The sequence below is a fragment of the Erpetoichthys calabaricus genome, chromosome 1, assembly GCF_900747795.2.
Source record: "Erpetoichthys calabaricus chromosome 1, fErpCal1.3, whole genome shotgun sequence".
Lineage (NCBI taxonomy): Eukaryota > Metazoa > Chordata > Cladistia > Polypteriformes > Polypteridae > Erpetoichthys > Erpetoichthys calabaricus.
In genome coordinates, this window is record NC_041394.2 from 259703470 (window position 1) to 259727516 (window position 24047).

Consider the following 24047-nt stretch of genomic DNA (forward strand, 5'->3'; position numbering starts at 1 on the left):
ACTTGAGCTCATGTCTCTTTGGTTTCTCTAAACCTCAAGATCACTATCACTATTATTGAAGCGTCTGATCTTTTTTCGACACAATCAGGAAGAAGGTTCACAAGCTTGAGTGTGCAAACTGAAAACCCATCTCCCGTATATATGCTCAAAAGGAACGTTTTTCTTCCCTCAAAATAGTTGTTTCCTGCCGGTATTATGTACCCGAAGGAAAGCCACGTCAACGAAAGAGGCGCGGCTACCTGTGACTGGCGGAAGACCCATAGGATGATGTGGAAGCTGTGACTTCAGCTGAGCAAAGGAACTAAGCAAAGTCAGTCCCTGGTTATATTGTTGTGAAGAAGAAATGATAAAGAAATTTGACAAGAAGGACGAGGAGTCCGGTAATCTTAAACTTTTTAAAGTGCTTTTCACGTGTTAAAACATGCTTGACAAAAAAAAAAATCCCAGTTAATGCATGAAGTGTAGAGGCCTATGAGCCTCTACGTTTTCATTTAGTTTCCCTAATCAATACGTATTTATAATCCGTTCCAAATATTTTATTATATAAAACACATGCTGTTATTTTTAATGAGCCAAATGCATACCTGTCATCATCGCGAAGACACGATTTGCTTTTCATCCAGTTGCACTTGAAGCGTATACGTTTACATCTGGAACTGATGTGGTTTAATTCAAGAGAGTAGGTGTACCGACTTTAATAAATAACAATTATACTGTCACTCGTGGGATTATTGGTTGCAGTTAACTAAGTTTAAAATTGGGAGAAAATGTTATTTATGTAATATTTGATTTACGTTCATCTTTTGCGGATTTTTTTTACGTTGTGAAATGTTGAGCGCAATGTAATATGCTTGAAACGATTTCTTTATTGCAAATGTTTATGCCTGATGCTTTCATAAAATGACACTTGCTGGAAGTATTCGTGGCGCAGTGGTATCATTGCCAGTTCGTGTGTGAATGACATTTATTCTCCAACGGTGTAACAGTGTTAATATGCATTTTCAGTTTTTGCTTTTTGGTTGTTCGTTGCTACAAGTTGACAGAATCCGTGAATAAAGTTGAAAGCGAAAAAATGTTAATTAAAATGACTTGAAAAGTATTTCATGTTAAAAATGCTCATCTGAGAATTATAAACCCATTTTGTTATATAGTGATAATTTGAGTTTTTTGTTAATTCGCAATGGATCCGAAGTTTGTTTTTTAAAGAACCTTTTTTTCTGATGTATTTTTCCTCAACAATTAGGAAGTGGCTCCAATCCTTTTCAGCACCTTGAGAAAAGTGCCGTTTTGCAAGAGGTAAATGTTTTATTTGGTTCTACAAGCCCAAGTATTCTTCTAAAAATTACTTGAAACATTTAGTACAAATACAAATTGTGTTAACAAGCAGCATAGCATAGCAATGCAAATTTGTATAATTTTATATCAATATATTATAAGTAGTTTCAACTCCCATATATTTCTTTACTTGAGCAAATTGTGAAGGGGTTATTTTGTTTGAGTACATAGGCTATTACTTTTTATTTATATATTTAAAAAGCCAGAATTCCCCCAGGGACCCCTAAAGTTTTATCTATCTATCTATCTACATTTCAGGCACGTATTTTTAATGAGACACCAATAAACCCAAGAAGATGTCTTCATATCCTAACAAAGATAATTTATTTGCTGAACCAGGTAAGCAAATGTTTCATTTTCTGTTTTAAAGAGTGCTGTTTTTTATGCTTAAAGACTGTTTCCTAAATGAAAAGATTATTTGATGTTATAGGGTGAACACTTTGGAACAACTGAAGCAACAGAAGCATTTTTTGCAATGACCAGGCTATTTCAGTCAAATGATGTGAGTATGCTATGAGAATACTTTTTTAATGTCCGCAGTAATATTGTTGTGTCCAGCAGGGAATGTCCGCACAATGGATGGACCAGGTTTAATGCTGCAAAATCTTAGATATAACAATGACAAAAAACACACAACAAGAACAAAAACACCACAATTTTGATACTTGCCATGTAATAAATAATTGGTCCGCACAGTACACAGCAAGCTTGGGTGGGGGATGTGAAATGAATATTTGCAGGGTGAATAAATGCTGCTCTAACCACTGGGACACTCTTTACAGAGGTGCTCTCAAGTGTGTTGGCAGTTGTTTTTGGGATTGACCAGTTGTAGAGTCATTTTAAAAACTAAAAAAAAAAAAAAAAAAAATATTCTCTTACTTTTTAATTTATGTGGTTTATTTTTTTCTGGACAGCAAACTCTGAGAAGGATGTGCTACTTGACTATAAAAGAAATGGCAAACATTTCTGAAGATGTGATCATTGTAACAAGCAGGTAATGTTTATATATTAATTTATTTTGTCCCACTAATTGTTTAAATGAATGCACAGCAAATACTTTGTTTTTTTTTTTGTACTTTAACAGAATCATAAATGTGCCCGGTATGTTTCATTATTTAATAAGTCAATTTAAATGAGAGTTTCTGCAGTGCTTTATTTTTTATTCAGAAGAACAAGGGGAACTCTGAATATTTGACATGTTTAAATACAGTGTACTTGAGTGTATATATAAGGGATGCCTCCAAAGTAATGATTAAGTTTGTTTTCTGCAATTTGTTTGGGGGCCAAGCAGTATAGTGTTGTGTTTTTTTTTTTTTTTGGTTTTTTTTTGTTTTTTATTAATTTTATAGTTTCCATTTTGCTGGAGTTATTAGAAATACAATGCATTCATCTTTTGAGTGCTTTAGTGGTTTTGTTTTCTGCTTTTTTTAATTATTAATTATAGAGGCCTCATTATGCACCCTCCAGTGCCATAGCCTTTCAATTTTTTTCTTTGTGATGTGGTACTTCTGATTGGCTGTGTCAGATACAAACAAACTGATGTAAATTAACAACTGAAATCATGTAGATTAATTAAAATCAGAGAATATCTTTTTATATTTTGAAATTATTTTGCAACAGTAACTGTTCTTATACATGCATGAAAAGTCAATAAAAATCTCTAGTTTTGGGGGAATGATCCTTTGTTATTCGCATTAAATGTTTGCAAAATCCTCCAAGCTTGGTAGAGGAAAAATGCCCTTTAAATTCTTTAGATTTTTGTTTTAAATCATAAAAAGCTATTATTAAAAGATGTTAAAATATGCTTGTTCCCCTCTTTATGATGTTAGAGGTGAATTTTAAATATGACCTCAAACAACAATAATAACAGTAGAAGCATGGTGATTCCCCAGCACAGGGAAAAAAAAATCAGGCTAAGTAGGATCATGAGTGTGTATATGTGTGTGTGTGTGTATATATATATATATATATATATATATATATATGTACAGTGCAGTTTATATTGATTGCATGCCTTAAAAGGCACATATGACCAATCAATAGTACTCTGATTTGTTTTACTATTTCTGGCAGTCCTTCCCACTTCTACTTTACATGGTTTGCAGTGCTGCTTTGTGAAACTGTGACCTCTATGAATCCAATTGCTGTGTTCTCCAAATCTGGCACTGTGTGACTAAGAACAGTTCCCTTACTAATGCCAGTGATAAAGTCAAGTTATTTTAGAAGAGTGAATGTTCAAGCATGACATACATTTTCTGTTATAACAATTGTGTTAGTGTTTACATGGATTAAGTTTAAAGTTTAAAATGTAACCTGTTTTGGTTTTATTGGTACTTTTTATTATATGTCAAGTTCAAAATCTTTTTGTTCATCTGTTGTATATCTGGTGAAAGCAATACTTTGTTTCTCAGTAGCAACAAGGGATAGTCTTATAGTAGTATGGGGGGCCTTAACACACAGTCGGGATCCAACAGTCAAAACACTAGGTTTACCAATGTGGTATTCAAAGTTGTCCCAAAAATGCCAAACTGTATATTTAATGTAATCTGTACAGTATCAGTTGATAATTGTTGTTATAGCAGGCACAAGTCACATAACCTTTTGCACTGCTATAGATCTGTTTTATTTTTTGTGATCTTATGGGTCCTACTGTATGTAGTTAGTTTTCTCCAGTTTCATGGATGCTATTCAAAGGCAATTGCAACTTTCTAGCTGTTGATGTATGCTCATCTATAAAACTCCTGAACATTACAGCATAAAAAATGAAATTGAAATTAAATGCGCTCAGTAAGGGTTGCATATTTTGCTCAGCATTTTAAATTAGAAAGCAAAAAGAGGCATGCGCATACTTTATTTGTCAATCCATTATAATATATATAGGAATGTATATGTTTGTGGTTGTGTATATGTATATATTGTGCATTATATTTGCAAAATTAATTGCACTTTTTTTCCCTTTGTTCCTCAACAGTTTGACCAAGGACATGACTGGCAAGGAAGATATTTACAGGGGACCTGCAATTCGTGCTCTCTGTCGCATTACTGATGTAATTTTTAATGCTTTCTTTGTTTATTGCACACATTGGTAGCCTTTTCTTCTGAATGTCAAATATCAAGGTGGAAGGAACCATTGTGCCATAGCTTCATCTGTCACCTTCTGTTCAATTTGAAACATTGGCAATAGGTGATAAGAATTCTTCAAACTGTAGTAAAGTTTAATGTGGATGTTTTGAAAAATACTCTGAGAATGTCTCTAAAATATATTAGCTTATAGGTGTGCTTTAGGTTTTACTTTATTTTTTAAAGTTACATTGACAGTTTCCTTATTCATGGATTTATTATTATTTTCCAGACAACCATGCTTCAAGCTATAGAAAGGTACATGAAACAAGCAATTGTAGATAAAGTGCCTAGCGTTTCAAGTTCAGCATTGGTTTCTTCTTTGGTAAGATATTAGTTTTTTTTTTTAATTTTACTGTACTTTTATTGCTGTATTTTTTTATACTGCAGTTTTACTTGTGTTTTGAGTAGTAAAGTTTGATAAATTCTCTTATTTTGGTTTATTGTTAGCATCACTTTACAGCTGATTTTTTTTCACAATGTATTAGGTTCATATATTGCAGGTAGTTTTGTTTGTTTCTGCAAATTTTATTTTGATTTATGTATTTAACATGTTATGGCTTTTTAGTGAAGCTTTGATAATAGTGATGGATTAAGGTTTTCAAGAACGTCATGTGGAAACGTAATATTAGGTCTTAGAACACCTGTAGAATTAGGAAGTATTTTATCCATTCTTGGTAAAAAGAAGTAGTAAAAGTTAATGAACTCCTCCTTGATACAAAAAAGGAAAAAGCTTTAATACTAATATGAACCAAATGAAAATGTCTAAAATCTTGCTAAACTCAATACAATGTACATAGTTGTTATCTATATATGCAGTGTATGCATGTGTGAGTGTGTGTGCATATGTATTTAATAGCATAGTTTACATAGTACAGCTTTATTTTCCACTTTAAGTAGTTTTTAGTAGTTGTAACATTAATGTTGAATTGCATTTATTATTGCAGTTATTAGTAAATCAGTTTGCAATTTAAGTAACTTAAATGGCGGATTGGGGCGACATGGTGGCGTAGTGGTAATACTGCTGCCTCACAGTAAGGAGGCCAGGGTTTGCGTCTCGGGTACTCCTTGCATGAAGTTTGCATGTTCTCCCTGTGTCTGCGTGGGGTTCCTTACACAGTCCAAAGATGTGTAGGTTAGATGAATTGGGGATCCTAAATTGGCCTGTGTGTGTGTTCACCCTGTGATGGAGTGGCACCATGTCCAGAGTTTGTTACTGCCTTGCACCATATACTAGCTGGGATAGACTCTAGCAGACCCCTGTGACCCTCTTCCGGACTAAGGTGGTTAGAGAATGACTGAAGTGGCAGATTTCTACTTTTTAGTTTAAAGAAGTGTTCATCTGTATGCTGATTTGTTCATGGGAATAATTAGGTTTGATGTGTTTTTAACAGGATGAAAATCTTCAGCTTAACCTACACCAAGTTCTAAATTTGTGAATTCTTTCTTACATTAACATCTTTTTGCATTAATTGCTTTTGGTCTTTGTTTAAAGCACATGGTGAAGATGAGTTATGATGTAGTTAAACGTTGGGTTAATGAAGCACAAGAAGCTGCATCAAGTGACAACATCATGGTACAGGTACGTATCTATGTCACAAGCTAAATTATTGGACTTTCTATTGTCTGTCATGAAACCTCTTTGCATATGTACACTGAGTGTGTCTTAATTCAGTGCTCCTAATTATATTTCAGTCCTCTTGTTAGTTTTAATTGACCAATTAACAGATGCAGATATAAATGTGTGATTAAGAGACTGTGACAAAATGTAACACTTAATAATATTTTTACTACATTTCTTAGTAAAGTAGAAGACACACTCATATAGACTGCACAGACAAAGAAATGAATTTGTACTTGATTAAGTAAACCTGGCAGAACAAAAATGAGCAGATGCACAATTTCCAACAAGGCTGAGATGTGCCTTTCTCTTAATATATAATGTTAGCGGTTTTAGGTGACCCATTGTAAGTGCTTATGTTGATCCAGATAAGCTGTAGAGAAATTTTTGTTTTCCATAGTTTACAGCATTCCTTAGTTTTATCACTGTGGTGAACCATTGTTGATTGGACTGGCCAAAAGAGTCCATATGAAAACTTCTTATTCTTTTGTATAAACGTGCTGTCCTTTAATACTAATTGTCTCCATATCCCACCACTTATTTAACTGTTTGGTTAATTATTATTATTAATGGGGAAAAAAAACAACAAAATAGCTACCGTATCCTGTTATATATCCAGGGTGAATGATTACCTAACTTAGCCTGTTTCTATTTATCACACAATTTGTCATCACCACTGTGATACTTGGATACATTTGGTTTTTGTCTGTGAAACTCCTTATACTGTATACACCAGATTCTAGTTTTATTAGACCTTTATAACTGCTTCATTTATGGACATCTCATGCCTGCTGTTTTTTTATATTGGATTCTTAATATTTAGTCCACTAAGTTCATTATGATAACAGCTAACATTATTTGGCACAAGAGAGAAAATACTTTAACACTAATGTTTATTTTAGATCCTGCTTTTGAAGCAGTCTTGTATTTGTAGGTTTTCTGTCAGGAAGTACTCCAATCTCCAGTGAAAGCTGGTATTTGATTGCTAAATAAAAATCCATCTGGAATGTGATGCTTTTATTTTATAACTCCATAAATCCATCCCACTGTTATCCATCTTCCTTTTCCTGTTCACTTTATGTGGCCTGTTTTCTATACTGGAAGGAAGTAATGATATAAGGAAAAAGCAAACCTGGATGGGGCACCAATTTATTGAGAAACTCTTCAACATAGATATTTTTTACTTCTTCTGGAGGCGTTCATTAATTTGCCATTGTCTAATCAATCAGACTATCTGGGAGTTTTGATGAATTTGTAATGGCTTGTTTTCATTCCATTTTTGAAATTACTTGTATTCCTCATCATTTGTGATAGTGTTCATTAGTAGGAATTATATAAAGTTCAAACTTTCATTTTTCCCCTCCCTCCTTGTTAGTTTTACTGTAACCTGAACAGCCTAAGTAAGTTTGCAGCAAAATTCAAAATCCATTTTAAATTATTAGGTATTTGCACAGTGTAAAAATATACAATTAGAATCTAATGTTGTTAATTTGCTTCTAGTACCATGCCTTGGGGCTTTTGTATCATCTGAGAAAAATGATCGCTTAGCAGGTTACAAAATGTTGAATACTTTTACAAAGTCTGGCCTGAAATCACCCTTTGCCTACTGTATGCTGATTCGGATTGCCAGCCGCCTACTTGAGGAAACCGATGGAGGGTAGGTCTATTTTGGTCTTATATTTTCAAGAGATTTTGCAGAATAATATTAATTTCAGCTTTGCCTTTACCAAATAATTAAACCTCAGATTTCTGCTACAGGCTGTAATTAACTTCATGTATGTCATTGTAATTTGGATTACTTAAGAGCCAGTATATATTAACATACACATGTTACTTCTAAGTGCTCAATCCTCATTCACAATTTTAACATTTTTTGTTGGTAGTAGCAATATATGTATCTTAAAAATTAGTTTTCTTTGTTTCTGCTTTACAGTATCTCTGCTTTATATTGCTGCGTTTACACCTGTCAGTGCTTTAAGTGCACTTCAAAATATTTGGAAGATTCCTACTTTTCTGTTGTATTAAATTGACAGTGACTATATCAGGCTTACTATGAGCATCAAGCATAAGAATATTTTTGTTTTGTGGTGATCTGATCAGGATTTTTATGGGTAATCCTGATCTTTACAATTACTTTAACTCCTTATGCCCTAAGGGTTTTTTTGCATCACTGCGGATAAATTACACACCCAAAAATTAATGGTTACCCTTCTTGCATTATAAAAGAGCTTCAAATGAATGAAGAGTATTGAGTGTAACACTTCACATTTTTGAACAAACATTTCTGTATGAATAAATACCAACCAATACCAAAATTCAAAGTAAATCTACTAAATATCACCAAATATTAAGAATTTCTTTCCAAAAGTACATTTTACAGTACATTGTATGATGCAAAACCCTTATGCCCTAGTCTGTCGGTTATCATTGTACCAAGTTTAGATTGCATAACCATTGCAGAGATACACACTGGCACAAGGCGCCCCCCTTTTTGAAAGCATTGGTATGGTGTTGCACCTAAACAATGTCTCAAAACAAAAACAAAAAAGAGAAAAATGATGGACAGGGCACACACATGCCTCTAAGCCATTCACACACTGTCCAATCAACCTAAATAGCACGTTTTTGGCATGCAAGACGAAAACTGGCATACTCAGAAACATTCGAGTGGAACATTGCAGTGACATTTGATCAAAAGTGAAGTCAGAGAGTTCAAGTGAAATTGCGAATGACAGTGTTGCATGATACAAATACATTTGATCAAGCAACAGTCTCCTGTGAAATTTAGGGGGATTGAAGAGTGGGAGATTGGGGGTCTTTTTGTGAAACTTTGAGCAAGTACGGTGTAACAGTACGTTAAGTTGAAACTGGAAGAGCTGCTCAGAAAACAACGTGGTTCCATGTGTTTGTGGCAGGCAGGAAATCAACAAAACAGCAGCCACTTATAAGCAGATAACCAGGTATGCATTCTTAAATATTGTAAGATAGTAAGAAAAAATGAATGTGAACCAGATAGGTTAACTATGGAAAGGAAATTTTGTTCAGGCTCTTCTTTATATGCCTTGTGCAGTATACAGTATCTTCTCCTGAAATTTAAACAGTAAGTTTGTGATTGAACACTTGTTCAGAATGTTACCATTGTAGAAGATACTTTTTAAGTCAGATATGCTACTGGCAGTTTAACCGATTATATGATGATTACAGTATCTTTCCTATATATAATACAAGTTATTCAAAACATGGAATATTATTGACATTAAGCCCATTAGTGATTTCTGTGTTGGCAATATACAGTACAGGTAGTATCCAACTCACAATCACTTTCTGTTCCAATGGACCTGTCGTAAGTAGATCTGGACACAAGACAGACCGGTATATGTATATATGTATTCCAACCTGACTGTATGAGTAGTACTGTATAGTAAGACCCTTTTTTATCATCATTCTTAGCATATTGTGTAGATTTTATCTTTTTTATGTAAATTCTTTTTTTTATTTCTGTTGCTCACATGGGTGCTGATCCTTTTTAACAGTTTCACAAATCATTTCTTTGGTTGTGTTATATTAAATCATCCGTGTGAGCCTCTCCCATTGTGCATTGTGTTAACTGTGAGAGGAGGAATTGTACCAGCAGAGTTTTGCATGTTTTCTGTTTTGACATTTCATCCTGTTAATAGTAAACTTCAATAGTGGTTGCATTACCCCTTCATGGGAGTTCATATGAAATGGGCACATCGTGGGTCACAAGACAAGGCTTTGGAGGTTATCCGGATTCAAAGCCAGAGTGCACTAGTGCAGCGTGTGCGGTAAACACCAGTTACAATGGGATAACAAGTCACATGCGATTGCATTCGCTTTCTTTCCTCCCTCATACTGCTTGATCACCTTCATTTTTGTGTCAAGATCAATTGTATTTTTCCCCCTGTAAGTGTAAGACAAATGTAACTGAATGTAGTCAAAACTGTTGCAGGTAATAAACTGAAATCAAGATGAATGGGTCATGATATACAGAGCTGGCATGGCAAAAGCTGTTGTTTGCCTGTGAGATGTGGTAGCTGTTGTAAGTTGAAGATACATAAGTCAGTGACTACCTGTATTTGAATTTGAGCTGTGCAAAGGATGCAGTTGTGTAGTAACCATTTTCTTCTGTTATGTGCAAAACAGGAATTTTGGTAAATGTTGCATGTCTGGATTTCCTAGTCTTCAGCACTGCTGGCAGATATTTATACTCTTTTGCAATAATGAACGTATATATAGTTTTTCTACATACTACCAGGGTCTTTGAAAAAAATTATTCGCTTGATGATCTGAGGCAGCACTGGGAAAAGGGTGTTTCAATCAGAATTTTGCAGAAAAATTGAGCTTGGCCATTGACTGATGTGTGTAAAGTATGGCCAAATTCATTTAAAATCCTACATCACTAGGACAGTAAATGCCATCAGTAACAATGAAGATAGTTGCCCATGGTTTTTGTGTTCAATATTTGCATACATTACACTGCTGACTAATAGTAACATTAAGATTAACAGTAAAATTATAATATATGATGTAGTGCTGGGCGGTATGACAAATTCTATATCACGGTATTTTTCAAGATTATACCAGTTTCACGGTATTGGATGTATTTTTTTCCCAAGCATGAGTGGATCTTAACCACATTTTCCACTGCAATTACTGGCTAAGAATAACCTATTCCACTGTTGTTTTTTTGTACAATGTACAATTCTCATATTTTAATGTGCACACAAGTATTAATACAGGTTTGCATGGCCCCATAAAGTGATAGTTTTCAAGGGGGTGGCACTAATGAAGAGAAGGAATCACATTGCATGACAGATGCAGTCAAAATATAGAGCCTTTTTATTGAACAAAGTTTGCAAACAACTTAAACTAAAATTTTGACGACATATTTTCAACCATCCAAAGAGGAATTTAGACTTAGTAAAATATCCAGAGGTGCTTGTCAAAAGTTGTATTGTACTGAACATGTCTTAGAAAAGGAATAAATTGTAAATATTTTTTGTAAATCAACTACACTTTGTTAATGTTAACAATCTCTGTCCACTGACACGTTAAAGTGACTTTTTAAACAACTTTACCATCATTAAACTGCATAATATTTAAACTAATAATAGTATTATTACTGGAAGTTGCACTATTACTTCCAAGACTTCAAGCTCAAGTGCATTACACAGTATTCACCAAATTAAAATAAAATAAAACAAGTGCAACTTGGTGATGACATCTTTACCAACTGAACCATCATTAAGGCAAACTGCATTAATGTGGACCTTGCTTCAAGCTAAGCTATATACATAAATAATAAAACTGCAATTTGCAATTATAATGCTATTTGTGGTATAGCCCTACAGAAGCGTATTAGGGCCGCGATGAAGAAAAAAAAATACGGACACAGTGAAGAAAAAAAAAAAACTACAGGTAAAATTCCATTATAACGAATATCTTTTACAACGAAATTTTCATTACAACGAAGTATTTTTATGGTCCCGACAGCTTCCCCATATGACATGAGTCTATAGAAATCTCGTTAGTACGAAGTACATTCCGCAGATACTTTCATTATAACAAAGTGCACAAAAGACCTTGAAATGCCCGAATGAATCATCCACAGAGCAGTTAGTTAGTTCTGTGGCCACAGCTCAGGTGTGCACAACGATCCCCAAACAGAAAGTGTCTTTTTTTTGTTTTTTCTTTCTTCGAACTTTCCTCGTACTGGTTTTTTTTTTTTTTTTTTGCCTTTTTTGTTTCCTGCTGTTTTCAGTGATGCCTTTTACTTCTTGCTTGTCAACATTTGAAAAACAGCCATTGGAATTTAACTCATTGTCACCCTCCTATAGAAACGGTAGACATGAAAAAACGATAACAGTTCATATTAGAAAAAAAAAAACACTTTTTCTCGATTGCTGCAAAAAGAAAAAAGACCTTGCCAGTGAATTTGGAATTTTGCCATTGACACTGCCAACTTTCTTGAAAGACAGAGCAAAAAAAATAGAAAAATCTCGGGTTGCAAATGTATGTGAACTGCTGCATTTGAAGATGTCGAAAAAGCCGTTTTTATGTGGTTCAGTGATGCTCGTTCAAGAAACATTCCTATTAATGCTGCACTCATTCAAGAAAACCTCCCCCAACTAGACAGCAAGCTGAAGAGCGTCCCGAAGTGCGATCTCTGCGTCTGTACGGGGCAATAGCAGGCTCAAAGATATGCTGTGTCTCTCCACCAAAGTAAATGGAAAAGATCTCGATGGGTGATGCAAGGTTAGGAGCACGTAAATTGTAAGTGCAGATACTGTAACAGGATTACAGTGCATCCGGAAAGTATTCACAGCGCATCACTTTTTTCTACATTTTGTTATATTACAGCCTTATTCCAAAATGGATTAAATTCATTTTTTTCCTCAGAATTCTACACACAACACCCCATAATGACAACGTGAAAAAAGTTTACTTGAGATTTTTGCAAATTTATTAAAAGTAAAAAAAAATGAGAAAGCACATGTACATAAGTATTCACAGCCTTTGCCATGAAGCTCAAAATTGAGCTCAGGTGCATCCTGTTTCCCCTGATCATCCTTGAGATGTTTCTGCAGCTTAATTGGAGTCCACCTGTGGTAAATTCAGTTGATTGGACATGATTTGAAAAGGCACACACCTGTCTATATAAGGTCCCACAGTTGACAGTTCATGTCAGAGCACAAACCAAGCATGAAGTCAAAGGAATTGTCTGTAGGCTTCCGAGACAGGATTGTCTCAAGGCACAAATCTGGGGAAGGTTACAGAAAAATGTCTGCTGCTTTGAAGGTCCCAATGAGCACAGTGGCCTCCATCATCCGTAAGTGGAAGAAGTTCGAAACCACCAGAACTCTTCCTAGAGCTGGCCAGCCATCTAAACTGAGTGATCGGGGGAGAAGGGCCTTAGTCAGGGAGGTGACCAAGAACCCGATGGTCACTCTGTCAGAGCTCCAGATGTCCTCTGTGGAGAGAGGAGAACCTTCCAGAAGGACAACCATCTCTGCAGAAATCCACCAATCAGACCTGTATGGTAGAGTGGCCAGACGGAAGCCACTCCGTAGTAAAAGGCACATGGCAGCCTACCTGGAGTTTGCCAAAAGGCACCTGAAGGACTCTCAGACCATGAGAAAGAAAATTCTCTGGTCTGATGAGACAAAGATTGAACTCTTTGGTGTGAATGCCAGGCGTCACGTTTGGAGAAAACCTGGCACCGCTCATCACCAGGCCAATACCATCCCTACAGTGAAGCATGGTGGTGGCAGCATCATGCTGTGGGGATGTTTTTCAGCGGCAGGGACTGGGAGACTAGTCAGGATAAAGGGAAAGATGACTGCAGCAATGTACAGAGACATCCTGGATGAAAACCTGCTCCAGAGTGCTCTTGACCTCAGACTGGGGCGACGGTTCATCTTTCAGCAGGACAACGACCCTAAGCACACAGCCAAGATATCAAAGGAGTGGCTTCAGGACAACTCTGAATGTTCTTGAGTGGCCCAGCCAGAGCCTAGACTTGAATCCGATTGAACATCTTTGGAGAGATCTTAAAATGGTTGTGCACCCACGCGTCCCATCCAACCTGATGGAGCTTGAAAGGTGCTGCAAAGAGGAATGGGCGAAACTGGCCAAGCATAGGTGTGCCAAGCTTGTGGCATCATATTCAAAAAGACTTGAGGCTGTAATTGCTGCCAAAGGTGCATCGACAAAGTATTGAGCAAAGGCTGTGAATACTTATGTACATGTGATTTCTCAGTTTTTTTATTTTTAATAAATTTGCAAAAACCTCAAGTAAACTTTTTTCACATTGTCATTATGGGGTGTTGTGTGTAGAATTCTGAGGGAAAAAAATGAATTTAATCCATTTTGGAATAAGGCTGTAACATAACAAAATGTGGAAAAAGTGATGCGCTGTGAATACTTTCTGGATGCACTGTGTACTTGATCACTGACCTGGCCACGATCATGCTTGACTGCTATGTCTGTGTATAGCAGAGTGGCAGATCACGTTACAATAAATAACTGTGCCGTTCCTGTTTCAAGTTGAATAAAGCTGGTTTTGCTAAAGTACTGAGACTAAGCCTCGTGTTTTGGGGTGCAAGACAGGGACTTACAGCGCGACTCCAGTCTTTTATGATTTGCGTCTGTGGCGCTTCACTGCAGCAATGTGAGCCTCTTATTGCCCTGCCCCAGCAACAGACAAACAATCTTCCACAGACGTTGCAATCGCGCTTCAGGACGCACTTCAGTGTGTCGTTCCCGTTGGGTGGGGAGTGGGTGCCTCAAAAGAGTTCAGAAACCTCACAACATGAAGAAGAAATAATGATTCGGCTCCTGACTGATAACTGTGCTGCCCACAACATGCTTCCACATTCAGATGATGTTCGCTTTGAATACCTCCCTCCCAATTGCATGTCAATTGACAGTTTCCTATTCATCAGCAATATTCAACAAATATGATGTTACTGAATATATGCTTGCTGGAACTAATTTTAGTGTAATTTTGCTAAATAAATGATCATAAAAATAAATAAAAATTCCCGGAGATTTTTGTGACGCATATTAGTGCTTACAGAACAGGCTGTTACATTGGTGGGGTAGACCTTTTTCCATTACAGTAATAGGTGAAGTAACTATTTTAGGAAACCCCAAATTTGTGCAGATGTAAACTACAAAAGACAGGAATATCCACACTTAATAGGGGGGAAACATTAATTGCAGTCCATGCACAAAGAACTACAGTAAAAAAACATAACGGGCAACTGAACTGTAAACTTTGATATTAAAATTGATTTACAGACGTTGCATGATAGATACTCTGTGTATGAAGTAGGCAGGAAGGGCCTCAGTCACATATTTAGAGAGAGAATACAGAGACAACTTTTTGCCATTTAATCCTTGTTGGATAAATACTGCTGTGAGGGCAGGTAAATAAAAAACAAAAAAGACCATTTTCTTCTGTATATTTTGTGCTTGTTTAATTATACTGTTATTTTTGGAAATAGTTTGAAAGTAAGTACTGTGTTTCCCTGAAAATAAGACTGGGTCTTCTATTCATTTTTGCTCCAAATGATGCACTAGGGCTTATTTTCATGGGATATCTTATATTCATGTGCAACAATATACATTTATCCAAATACAGTCATGTCATCTTCTGGAATATCGTCATAACTCTCCACATTCAAACCCTGAATTCCAGCCTGAATTTCTTGCTACTCCAGCCGTGTTGAGGAACCTACGGGATCGATGTGGCTGCTTCGATGTTTGACGAATGGTTCGATGTGGTGAAGCAAAATGCCAATATACAAATGTATTCATGTTGCCTTTATATTCAAGTGTTGCATATTCCCCAAAGTAATGACACGATACATTTTAAAAGTCTCACATACCATCATCTATTTTTTTGCACCTTCACTACAGCATATCAGAATGTACGGCGGCGTATTTGAGCCAGAGAGATTAAAAAAAAAATGGGACAAAATGAAAATGTCTATTTTGTGATTAAGTGGAAATTTTGGGTTTAACTTGAAATGTCCACTTTAACTTTGTAGTTTACTTTATCATTAAAGTAGACCGTTGTAAACATCATCTTAAAACCGACCCAGTTGTTAATCAATTAGGCGCTTCTGGGGCTTCCTCCTGACCTGACAGCAGTGGCAAGCAGCAATAGATTGCTGCACAGAACACATTAAATTTATAATATTCCAGCTCTCTGCACATTTAGAATTCTTAGATTTATACTTGATATCACTTTCATGATGAAATGCATTAAAATATGTATGTTACATTTTACAGATAAATCATTAACTTTGTTAAAATAATTAATACTGCTAATAGTTACACATATGGGGTGGCACGGTGGCAGCGTGGTAGCGTTGCTCTCTCGCAGGGAGTCACGTCCCTTGTGATCCCTGCCTGGAGTTTGCATGTTTTCCATGAAGGTTTGGGGATTTGGTGAAGCTATAATGACAATAGTATATGTGTGTGCTTATGTTCATCTTGTGATGAGCTGACATCCTGTCCAGGGATTTTGTTTCTGTCTTGTAACTGGTGCTTCCTGGAATGGTCGCATCCCCGAATTGATGAATGTAATCATTAAACATCCTTTTCAGAGAGATTGTGGCAAGGTGTCCTCGGAATTTAATGGATGTTTCGGGCACACACATCACATTGCGTTAAGTATAAACCTGGCCTTAGGTGCCTTACGTTTCAGCTGACGATCTTGATTAGGGCTTATTTTTGGGGTAGGGCGTATATTACAGAGCAGCATGAAAATCATGCTAGGGCTTATTTTTGGAGTAGGTCTTATTTTCAGGGAAACACGGTATGATGAAAATGATGTAGTAAGTTTTACTAAAATGTGCTGGCAATGAATGATTTCTGGACTAGTTTTTACAGAATTTATTTTTTGGTGCTCTCCACAATCAATAATAAATGTTAGTTTTTTCTGTGTTACGATCTACTAAGAAACTGATGTCCCTGTCAGTATTTTTTTCTTGTGAAAAAATATGAAATTATAATATTAGTTAGGACATTTATTAGAATAACTGTCGTATCTCTTTCTTTTTTCTTTTTTTTCCCCCAACCCCAATAGACACGATAGTCCCTTGTTTGACTTTATTGAGGGCTGTTTGCGGAACAAGCATGAAATGGTTGTATATGAAGCAGCATCTGCTATTGTTCATCTACCGAACTGCAGAGCACGAGAACTGGCACCAGCTGTCTCAGGTAAATAATCACAAATGTTTTTTGTGTATGTGTTTTACCTGTTTAACTGTTGTATAATTTTAGATTTTTTATTTAGTTCACTGTATGGTTGTAAAAAAGTGCCAGGTGTTGTGAAGATAAGTCTCTGCTAGATAGCTTGGCTAATGTACAAAACATGAAACTTTAGCTTATTCCGATTTTCTCTTTATTTACAGTTCTTCAACTCTTCTGCAGCTCCCCTAAAGCAGCACTTAGATACGCAGCAGTCAGGACACTCAATAAGGTAATGTTATCACAGTGTTTGATCTACTTCTACACCCCCTTAAGTAATTCATAGTGGTTGTTTCTAAATTCAAGGAGTCCAAATCAAAAAAGTTTTACATTTAATGTAACAGCTATAATTTTGCAACTTAACAGTAAAATGTGCCTCAAAAAGACACAGCTGTCAATATCATTAAGTCGATGTTTAAGTTAGGAGTCAAACATTTCTGCATAAATATCTATGTAAAAGGTGTTAGGAGCTGACACAATGTTTGAACACATCTTGTCCACATGTTCAAATGACATTATTATGCCCATTTATAATTAATATAATCTGCCTAAAGTTAAATTGTGGTTTGGAGGAGTCCATGTCAGTGTGTGAGGGGTGAGAGCTTGTTCAACCTTGCAATATCAAAGTTCCTCCCTTGTTTTCTGGTCACTATGACAATGCATTGGATTAAGTGGGTTTGAGAGTGGAATTGTGAGAACAATTGAATATTATTCGGTTTATGTAGTGGAATTTATTTGTAAAGTAACAATGGACATTTTTTCTGTGTTGTTAAGAGTAAATACAGCTGAATTAATTAATTGAGTTAATACTTGCTCACACCTCAGTGTGCCTAGATGTTGCTCAGAGTAAACTTACAAGACAGTGCACATACACATTCACAACCTTCTTGATTTTTGAGCTGCCACATTACTAATACCTGGCAGAGTACGTATTTGTAAGCACATTTTGCTTGTCTGTTGCACTTATTTCAATAAAAGTTCATTATTAAATACATGAAATGGAGCAATCCTAATGCTTGGTAACTAGAGAAGATAAAAGTGGCAATATTCTAAGATGTACACCTAAGTATGCAGTCATGCATCTCATCCATTCATTATATAGTATGGGACTTTGATGATAATGATATTTAGATATTTTGCATCCTATAAAAACATGTTTGTAAAAGTCTTACTGATCTAGCTTCATCTTAATAATAGAATATTAATTGTAGCTTACTACTAAGATTAATGGAAACAACAGTTATAGAAAACAGGTCTTATTTATTTACTTAAAACGGAAGTAAAATAACACAAAACATTAAAATCACCAGTCAAAGTACTACTGAGATCAAACAGTGCAACTATGAGTAAACCATTTCAAAGTGGCCTACAGGATTTACACAAAGAATTACCCTTAAGTCGAACAAACTTATTACAATTACCCTTAATTTTACCATAATATGAATCCACATGGAATAAAATACAATCATAATTGAATTACAAGGCATGAACATTACAGTCTGGATAGCATAAACTGCTGTGCCCTAAGGTGAATTGTGCAGCATACAAGCAAGAACAAAAATCTTACATACTGTAGTATAGTGTAAAAAACCAAAGCTCTGTCAAATACTGCACAGGAAAAAACACTATAGCATTTGTAAACACGTTCTGCCACCTATTGCAGAAAGATACAAAAAAAAAAAACAAACCTGTAACATTGTGTAATATTGGACTGGAGTTGATTAGAAAAACTGATCTACTGAATCTTCAAGTAGTATGACAGAAATACCAGTCTGTCCGCAGTATCTGGCTTCAGAGCAGCATGGTTACATGTTATATTTCCTCCAATGCTGAAAGCCCTCTCAGAAGGGCTGCTTCAGGCAGGGATTCAAATGTACTTTTTTGCAAGTTTCCCCTATTTGGGGAAGTGTACTATTTGTGCTTTCCACCACTCAGGTGGATTTTCGTTGCTGTCCACTTCAGGTATCATCAAGTAGCTACTGATCTCTTTTTCAATGGCAGTGTGCAGATACTCGCCTTCTCTGAATTCCTTTGGTTTTTGTTTTTGTTTTTAAATAGCTGCTAAAAGAGTTTTGTTTTTCTTCTTTTTTTTTCTTTTTTGCTCCCTCTGCCGTGTTATCACTAGGGAATCCATTAGCGTGTAAAAATCGATCAAGAAATAACAGAGTTATAGTCGAAAATAATTAAGGTGGCGCCATTGCTGCATTGTGCACTTCATCAGACAACAGCTTTGAACAGCAACTTGAAATTGCAATGCGTCAGTCTGTTGTATCCGCATTATCTGTGCCAAGAAACTTGCCATCACAGAATGATGACAAGAAACTGGATGCATCAGTAAAAGCTGAAATGGCGGTGTTTCAGAGCAACGGCAAGCGCGGGTGTTGTTTAGAACATGTGTATCAGTATCTGATGACTATGCCGCCTACTTCAGTGGAGGCAGAGTGTGCTTTCTTAGCGGCTAGCGTACTCAGCATGAAGGTGTGCACTAGCCTGGATGACTGCACGCTGGACACATTGTGCTTTCTACGCTCTTATTACTGCAACTAACTAAATACATGTACTTATATGACAGCAAGAACTGCTTGTAGATAAGTTTAGTCTTTTATTTGTGTCAACATATTGCGTAGTTTTATTAAAAATAAGCGTCGGTCATTCTAAAACCGTTCACATGTGAGATGCCCGTGCACTGTGTCATTCCTGGGAGCGAATGGATAAACCCTTCCGGGAATGGATTCCGTAGTCATCACCTGCTCCAACTTCTGCAGCCATAGGGAAGGATTGAGCAAGGTGAGGAGGCGGAGATCTGTACAAGTGTTTTAAGTAATGAAGGAAAAAAAATACTTTGGAATTGCAGAACCCCAACCAAAAATTAAGATATTATCATAGATGATACATATTGCACACACCTACTGTGTATATATTACAGTATAGAATATGCAACTTTAAGAATGATTTATGTTCCAAATGACACCTCTTATTCTGCTGAAGATCCATCTGAGCTTTTTTCAGTGAGGAGTGAGGCAAAGTCAGTCTTTTATTTTTTTAAGTAGTGGTTTTGTTCACAGCATGGGCACTTCCCTCTAAAGCACCTGGGATTGATAGGCATCATTTCCATTTGGAGTTAAAACTTTTAAGATGCACCACCCCCTGAAATAGCATTTTAGCAAGCTTTTATATAAAAAAAAAGTTTGTAATTCAAATTTGTTTGGCCTTCTTTGCCATGAAGTGCAAAGTTGATGATTGCATTTGCACCCAAAAAGTGTCCCTAGGGAGATGAGGTGCTAAAATCATCATATCTATCTGTTTGTAAGATTTTTGTTTTTGTTTAACAATACTTACTGTTGCTTGCCTATGTGAGAATTACCCAGAAAGCAAGCTTTTTAGCCAGTCTGAGAGAGAGCATCATGAAAACCAATTTTTTAGGCTGGGGCAAATGTATATTTGTGTTACTCCTGCAACGTTTCAGCCATATTGTCACTTATTTTACTTGTTCCTTTATCTGTACTCGCTGATTCTGCATTAATCAAAAAGTAATGTTCAAAACTTCCTCCAATTTCATTTTCCATGATTTTAGGTGATCTTATTTTCTAAGGTTGCTTTCTGCATAAATTAATATTAAGCAAATAGTGATGCTCTTTGATTTTGGTACAGTCTTTAAGTATAGCTTGCATTGAGAATACCCTGCCCACTACTGCTATGGAAATGACAAGAATGTACTCTACAGCCACCACTATGTGCTGTGATCAGTATACACATAATTTTAAATTGGTTTGTTAGTATGAGTGTCATTTATTATTTATAGGAATATTAATGCAGCGATACAGCCTAGATCAAACCCAGTATCAGTTTAGAAATGATGGGACTCACAATTATGAAAAATCTAGTAATGTTATTTGTTTTGTGGACAAAGGTTAATTCTATTTATTTATTTTTTTTCAGGTTGCAATGAAGCATCCATCAGCAGTTACTGCATGCAACTTGGACTTGGAAAACCTGATTACTGATTCTAACCGCAGTATTGCTACGTTGGCAATTACTACGTTACTGAAGACAGGCAGTGAAAGTAGTGTTGATAGGCTAATGAAGCAGATATCTTCCTTTGTATCAGAAATTTCGGATGAGTTTAAGGTATTTATGATACATTTCTAACCAGGTAGCACAGTGGTTAGTACTTCTGTCTCGCATCTCTACATTCCTTGGTTAGAATTCCACCCTGAGCACTATTTGTTTGGATTTTCTAAATTCTGCCTATGTCTGAATGGGTTTTCCTACAGGTCCATGTGAGTTGTGTTATCTGCCAACTCTCAGCTTCCCCAGTGTGAATTTAGTTTGTGTGTTCTGTTTGGTTTATGTCTTGTGCTTCCAGAATGGGCATCAACTTCTTGCAGCCCTGAACTATTTAACTCTATTGGAAATGGATGTTTGCTTTATGTAAACTGTAACTTATTTCTCCAGAGCAGATTATAGTAAATAAGGTTTATTATTTGTAACACTTTTCAGTTTAAATGTTTCTGCTAAATGTTAATTATGTTCCTGTTTAGGTGGTTGTTGTACAAGCAATCAGTGCCCTGTGTCAGAAATACCCAAGAAAACACAGTGTGATGATGAATTTCCTTTCTAATATGCTTCGTGATGACGTAAGTCTTTGATCTCACCAAAAATACACAAAAACAAATTGAAGGTCATCAGATTTCTAGTCTAGTAGTATAGATTGCCATTTTTGCTATTTATATAAAGTGAAGTGTTTTTACATATGTGGTATCATTGTGCAGTTAAGGCTGATGTGTGTTTTTTTTTCCCCTCTCTCCATTTTAGGGAGGATTTGAGTACAAGCGTGCTATTGTAGACTGCATTATTGGTTTCATAGAGGAAAATCCAGAGAGTAAAGAAACAGGCCTTGCCCATCTGTGTGAATTCATAGAAGACTGTGAACACACTGTTCTGGCAACCCGAATATTGCATCTGCTGGGAAAAGAAGGACCAAGAACACCCACTCCCTCTAAATACATCAGATTTATTTTTAACAGAGTTATTTTGGAAAGTGAAGCTGTTCGAGCAGGTGTGGAAATGTACATTTATCACGCTAAATATTGAAGTTTTGCTTATGTTGATATTAGTAGTGTCAGGAGAGAAACTTTTACTGGCATGTCATTTTAAGTAAGTTTAAGTCCAAAGTTATTGTAGATTTTCTATTTGGAGAACATCATTCAAATGTTTTATAGATCAAAGCAAATTAGTAATTCTCGGTTCTTCACTTGTTTTTGAAGTTCATTACAAAATATGTAATTAAAATACATTCTTCATAACAACCACGCACTTGTAAAGGGGGTCAAGTGAGCAGCTGATTTGTTTTTTACTTCTAATTGTTAAAAACACTAACCTGTAAGTGAAATCAGTTCCACCTATACTCCCTTTTCTGGCACTGTTTAGGTTATTAAAATTTATTTTACATGTGACAAGTTTTCATGGGAACAATCTTCCTGATCACACATGATTTCCTTCTGCCAGCTGTTGAGGTGGCTTACAGTCTACCTTTCAGGGAACATGTCTGAGCATTCGGGGGTCAAAGACTTCTTTATGTCTCTTGTAGCAGATTTCTCTCCCTTTAATTGTGATTGTGTTGATTTTTTGTCACAGTTGTTTCAAGGCCAGAGAATATGAACATGAATTAAGTTTAGGTTCTGTTTAACATGTTTCCCACATTTCCTAAACACTAAAAAACTGTAATTGAATGAACAAGCAAAATTCTCAGTGTTTGGATCATGTAGGTAAACTTACATCACCATATGAAATGCATCTTTAGTAAATTACATTAAATGATTCACACACTCAAGCATTTCTGAATTGAATTTCATTTGTAATGCCACATCTAAAATTAAAATTAAAAACCATACAGTTAACATCCTACATTTTAATTTTCCTTTGATGTTCTACTTATTATCTTTACACAAAATATAGTTGTAATAATAAAAGTTGGACTGACAGTTATGACTGTTCTTATAACTCTGTTTTTCCTTATTATTTTGTAAATACTAGCTGTTCATTATTTTGTTCAACTTAACACTTCACATTCAAAATCCGACTGTTAGTATAACTGAAATGAAAATATCCCTTTTAGTATTGTGTATTTCTCAACAATCCTTGAACATTTACGAAATTTAATACATTTTTATAATTTAGCCGCTGTGAGTGCTTTGGCCAAATTTGGCGCCCAGAATGATGACCTCCTACCCAGTGTCCTTGTTTTGCTACAGAGGTGAGAGAAAAAATTTCTTTCCAAATTTTTTGCAATAAATAGTTTGATGTATTATAAAAATGTATTACTCATTTTACAGGTGTATGATGGATAGTGATGATGAGGTTCGTGACCGTGCAACATTTTATATGAATGTACTCCAGCAGAAACAAAAAGCACTCAATGCTGCATACATATTTAATGGTAAGACTAGTTGTCATTGTCTTATATGTGTTGCTTACATGTATGTAATTAATACATCATAAACCCAACACTTCAAAACAGAGTTCATAATTACTTAACACCTTCCTAGGTGGCTTTGCCATTACAACTCTGTTTTCCTATATACTTTCTTGTGTGTCTTGTGTTTAATTGTAGGAAGAAATACGTTATTAGTTCTGTTTGGTTATAAAAATGTGATTCATTCCTACTTTTTGTAGGCCTAACTGTGTCTGTCCCAGGACTGGAAAAATCACTGCATCAGTATACCCTTGAACCATCAGAAAAGCCATTTGATATGAAATCAGTTCCTTTGGCAACTACACCTATTAATGAATTGAAAACAGGTAAAGTATACCTTTTGAAGCGAATACTACATATAGATTGCGACTCCACTGTATTATGTGTAAAACCAATGTAAACAGTTTTGTTGTTTTTTTTAATTTATGAATAGGTTTTATTATTTTGCAGTCCTTTTTATTATTCCTGAGAGTTTCTGTAATACTATGAAATTGGTTTCAGAAGAAAGCCCAATGCACAGTCACTGAAATCCTTAACTGAGAATAAAATATTTCATATTAAGAATTTATTTGAATATATCTGAACATTGGCTGAAATTGACTGGGCCACATGGGTGTTTCTTTGAGATGCATACAGCTTACATGACCTTTTAAAACTTTATTCATTGTTCAGGGCATTGCATACTAGTTCTTAGTATCCATGAAAGTGTGGTGT

At 35.6% G+C, this 24047-nt stretch overlaps 1 protein-coding gene across 1 annotated transcript in view; it reads left to right on the forward strand.

Moving 5' to 3' along the window:
• Nucleotides 1–216: 216 nt before the first annotated feature.
• Nucleotides 217–24047, forward strand: part of copg2 (COPI coat complex subunit gamma 2) — a 35531-nt gene continuing 11700 nt past the window's right edge. The window contains 18 exon segments of the mRNA XM_028814450.2: nt 217–380; nt 1244–1296; nt 1594–1674; nt 1766–1837; nt 2250–2329; nt 4307–4382; nt 4688–4780; nt 5951–6037; nt 7577–7604; nt 7607–7733; nt 16695–16828; nt 17023–17090; nt 20798–20986; nt 21400–21495; nt 21674–21917; nt 23039–23114; nt 23194–23297; nt 23534–23659. Of these exon segments, the coding sequence (XP_028670283.2) occupies nt 344–380; nt 1244–1296; nt 1594–1674; nt 1766–1837; nt 2250–2329; nt 4307–4382; nt 4688–4780; nt 5951–6037; nt 7577–7604; nt 7607–7733; nt 16695–16828; nt 17023–17090; nt 20798–20986; nt 21400–21495; nt 21674–21917; nt 23039–23114; nt 23194–23297; nt 23534–23659 (1771 nt within the window). The 5' untranslated portion in view covers nt 217–343.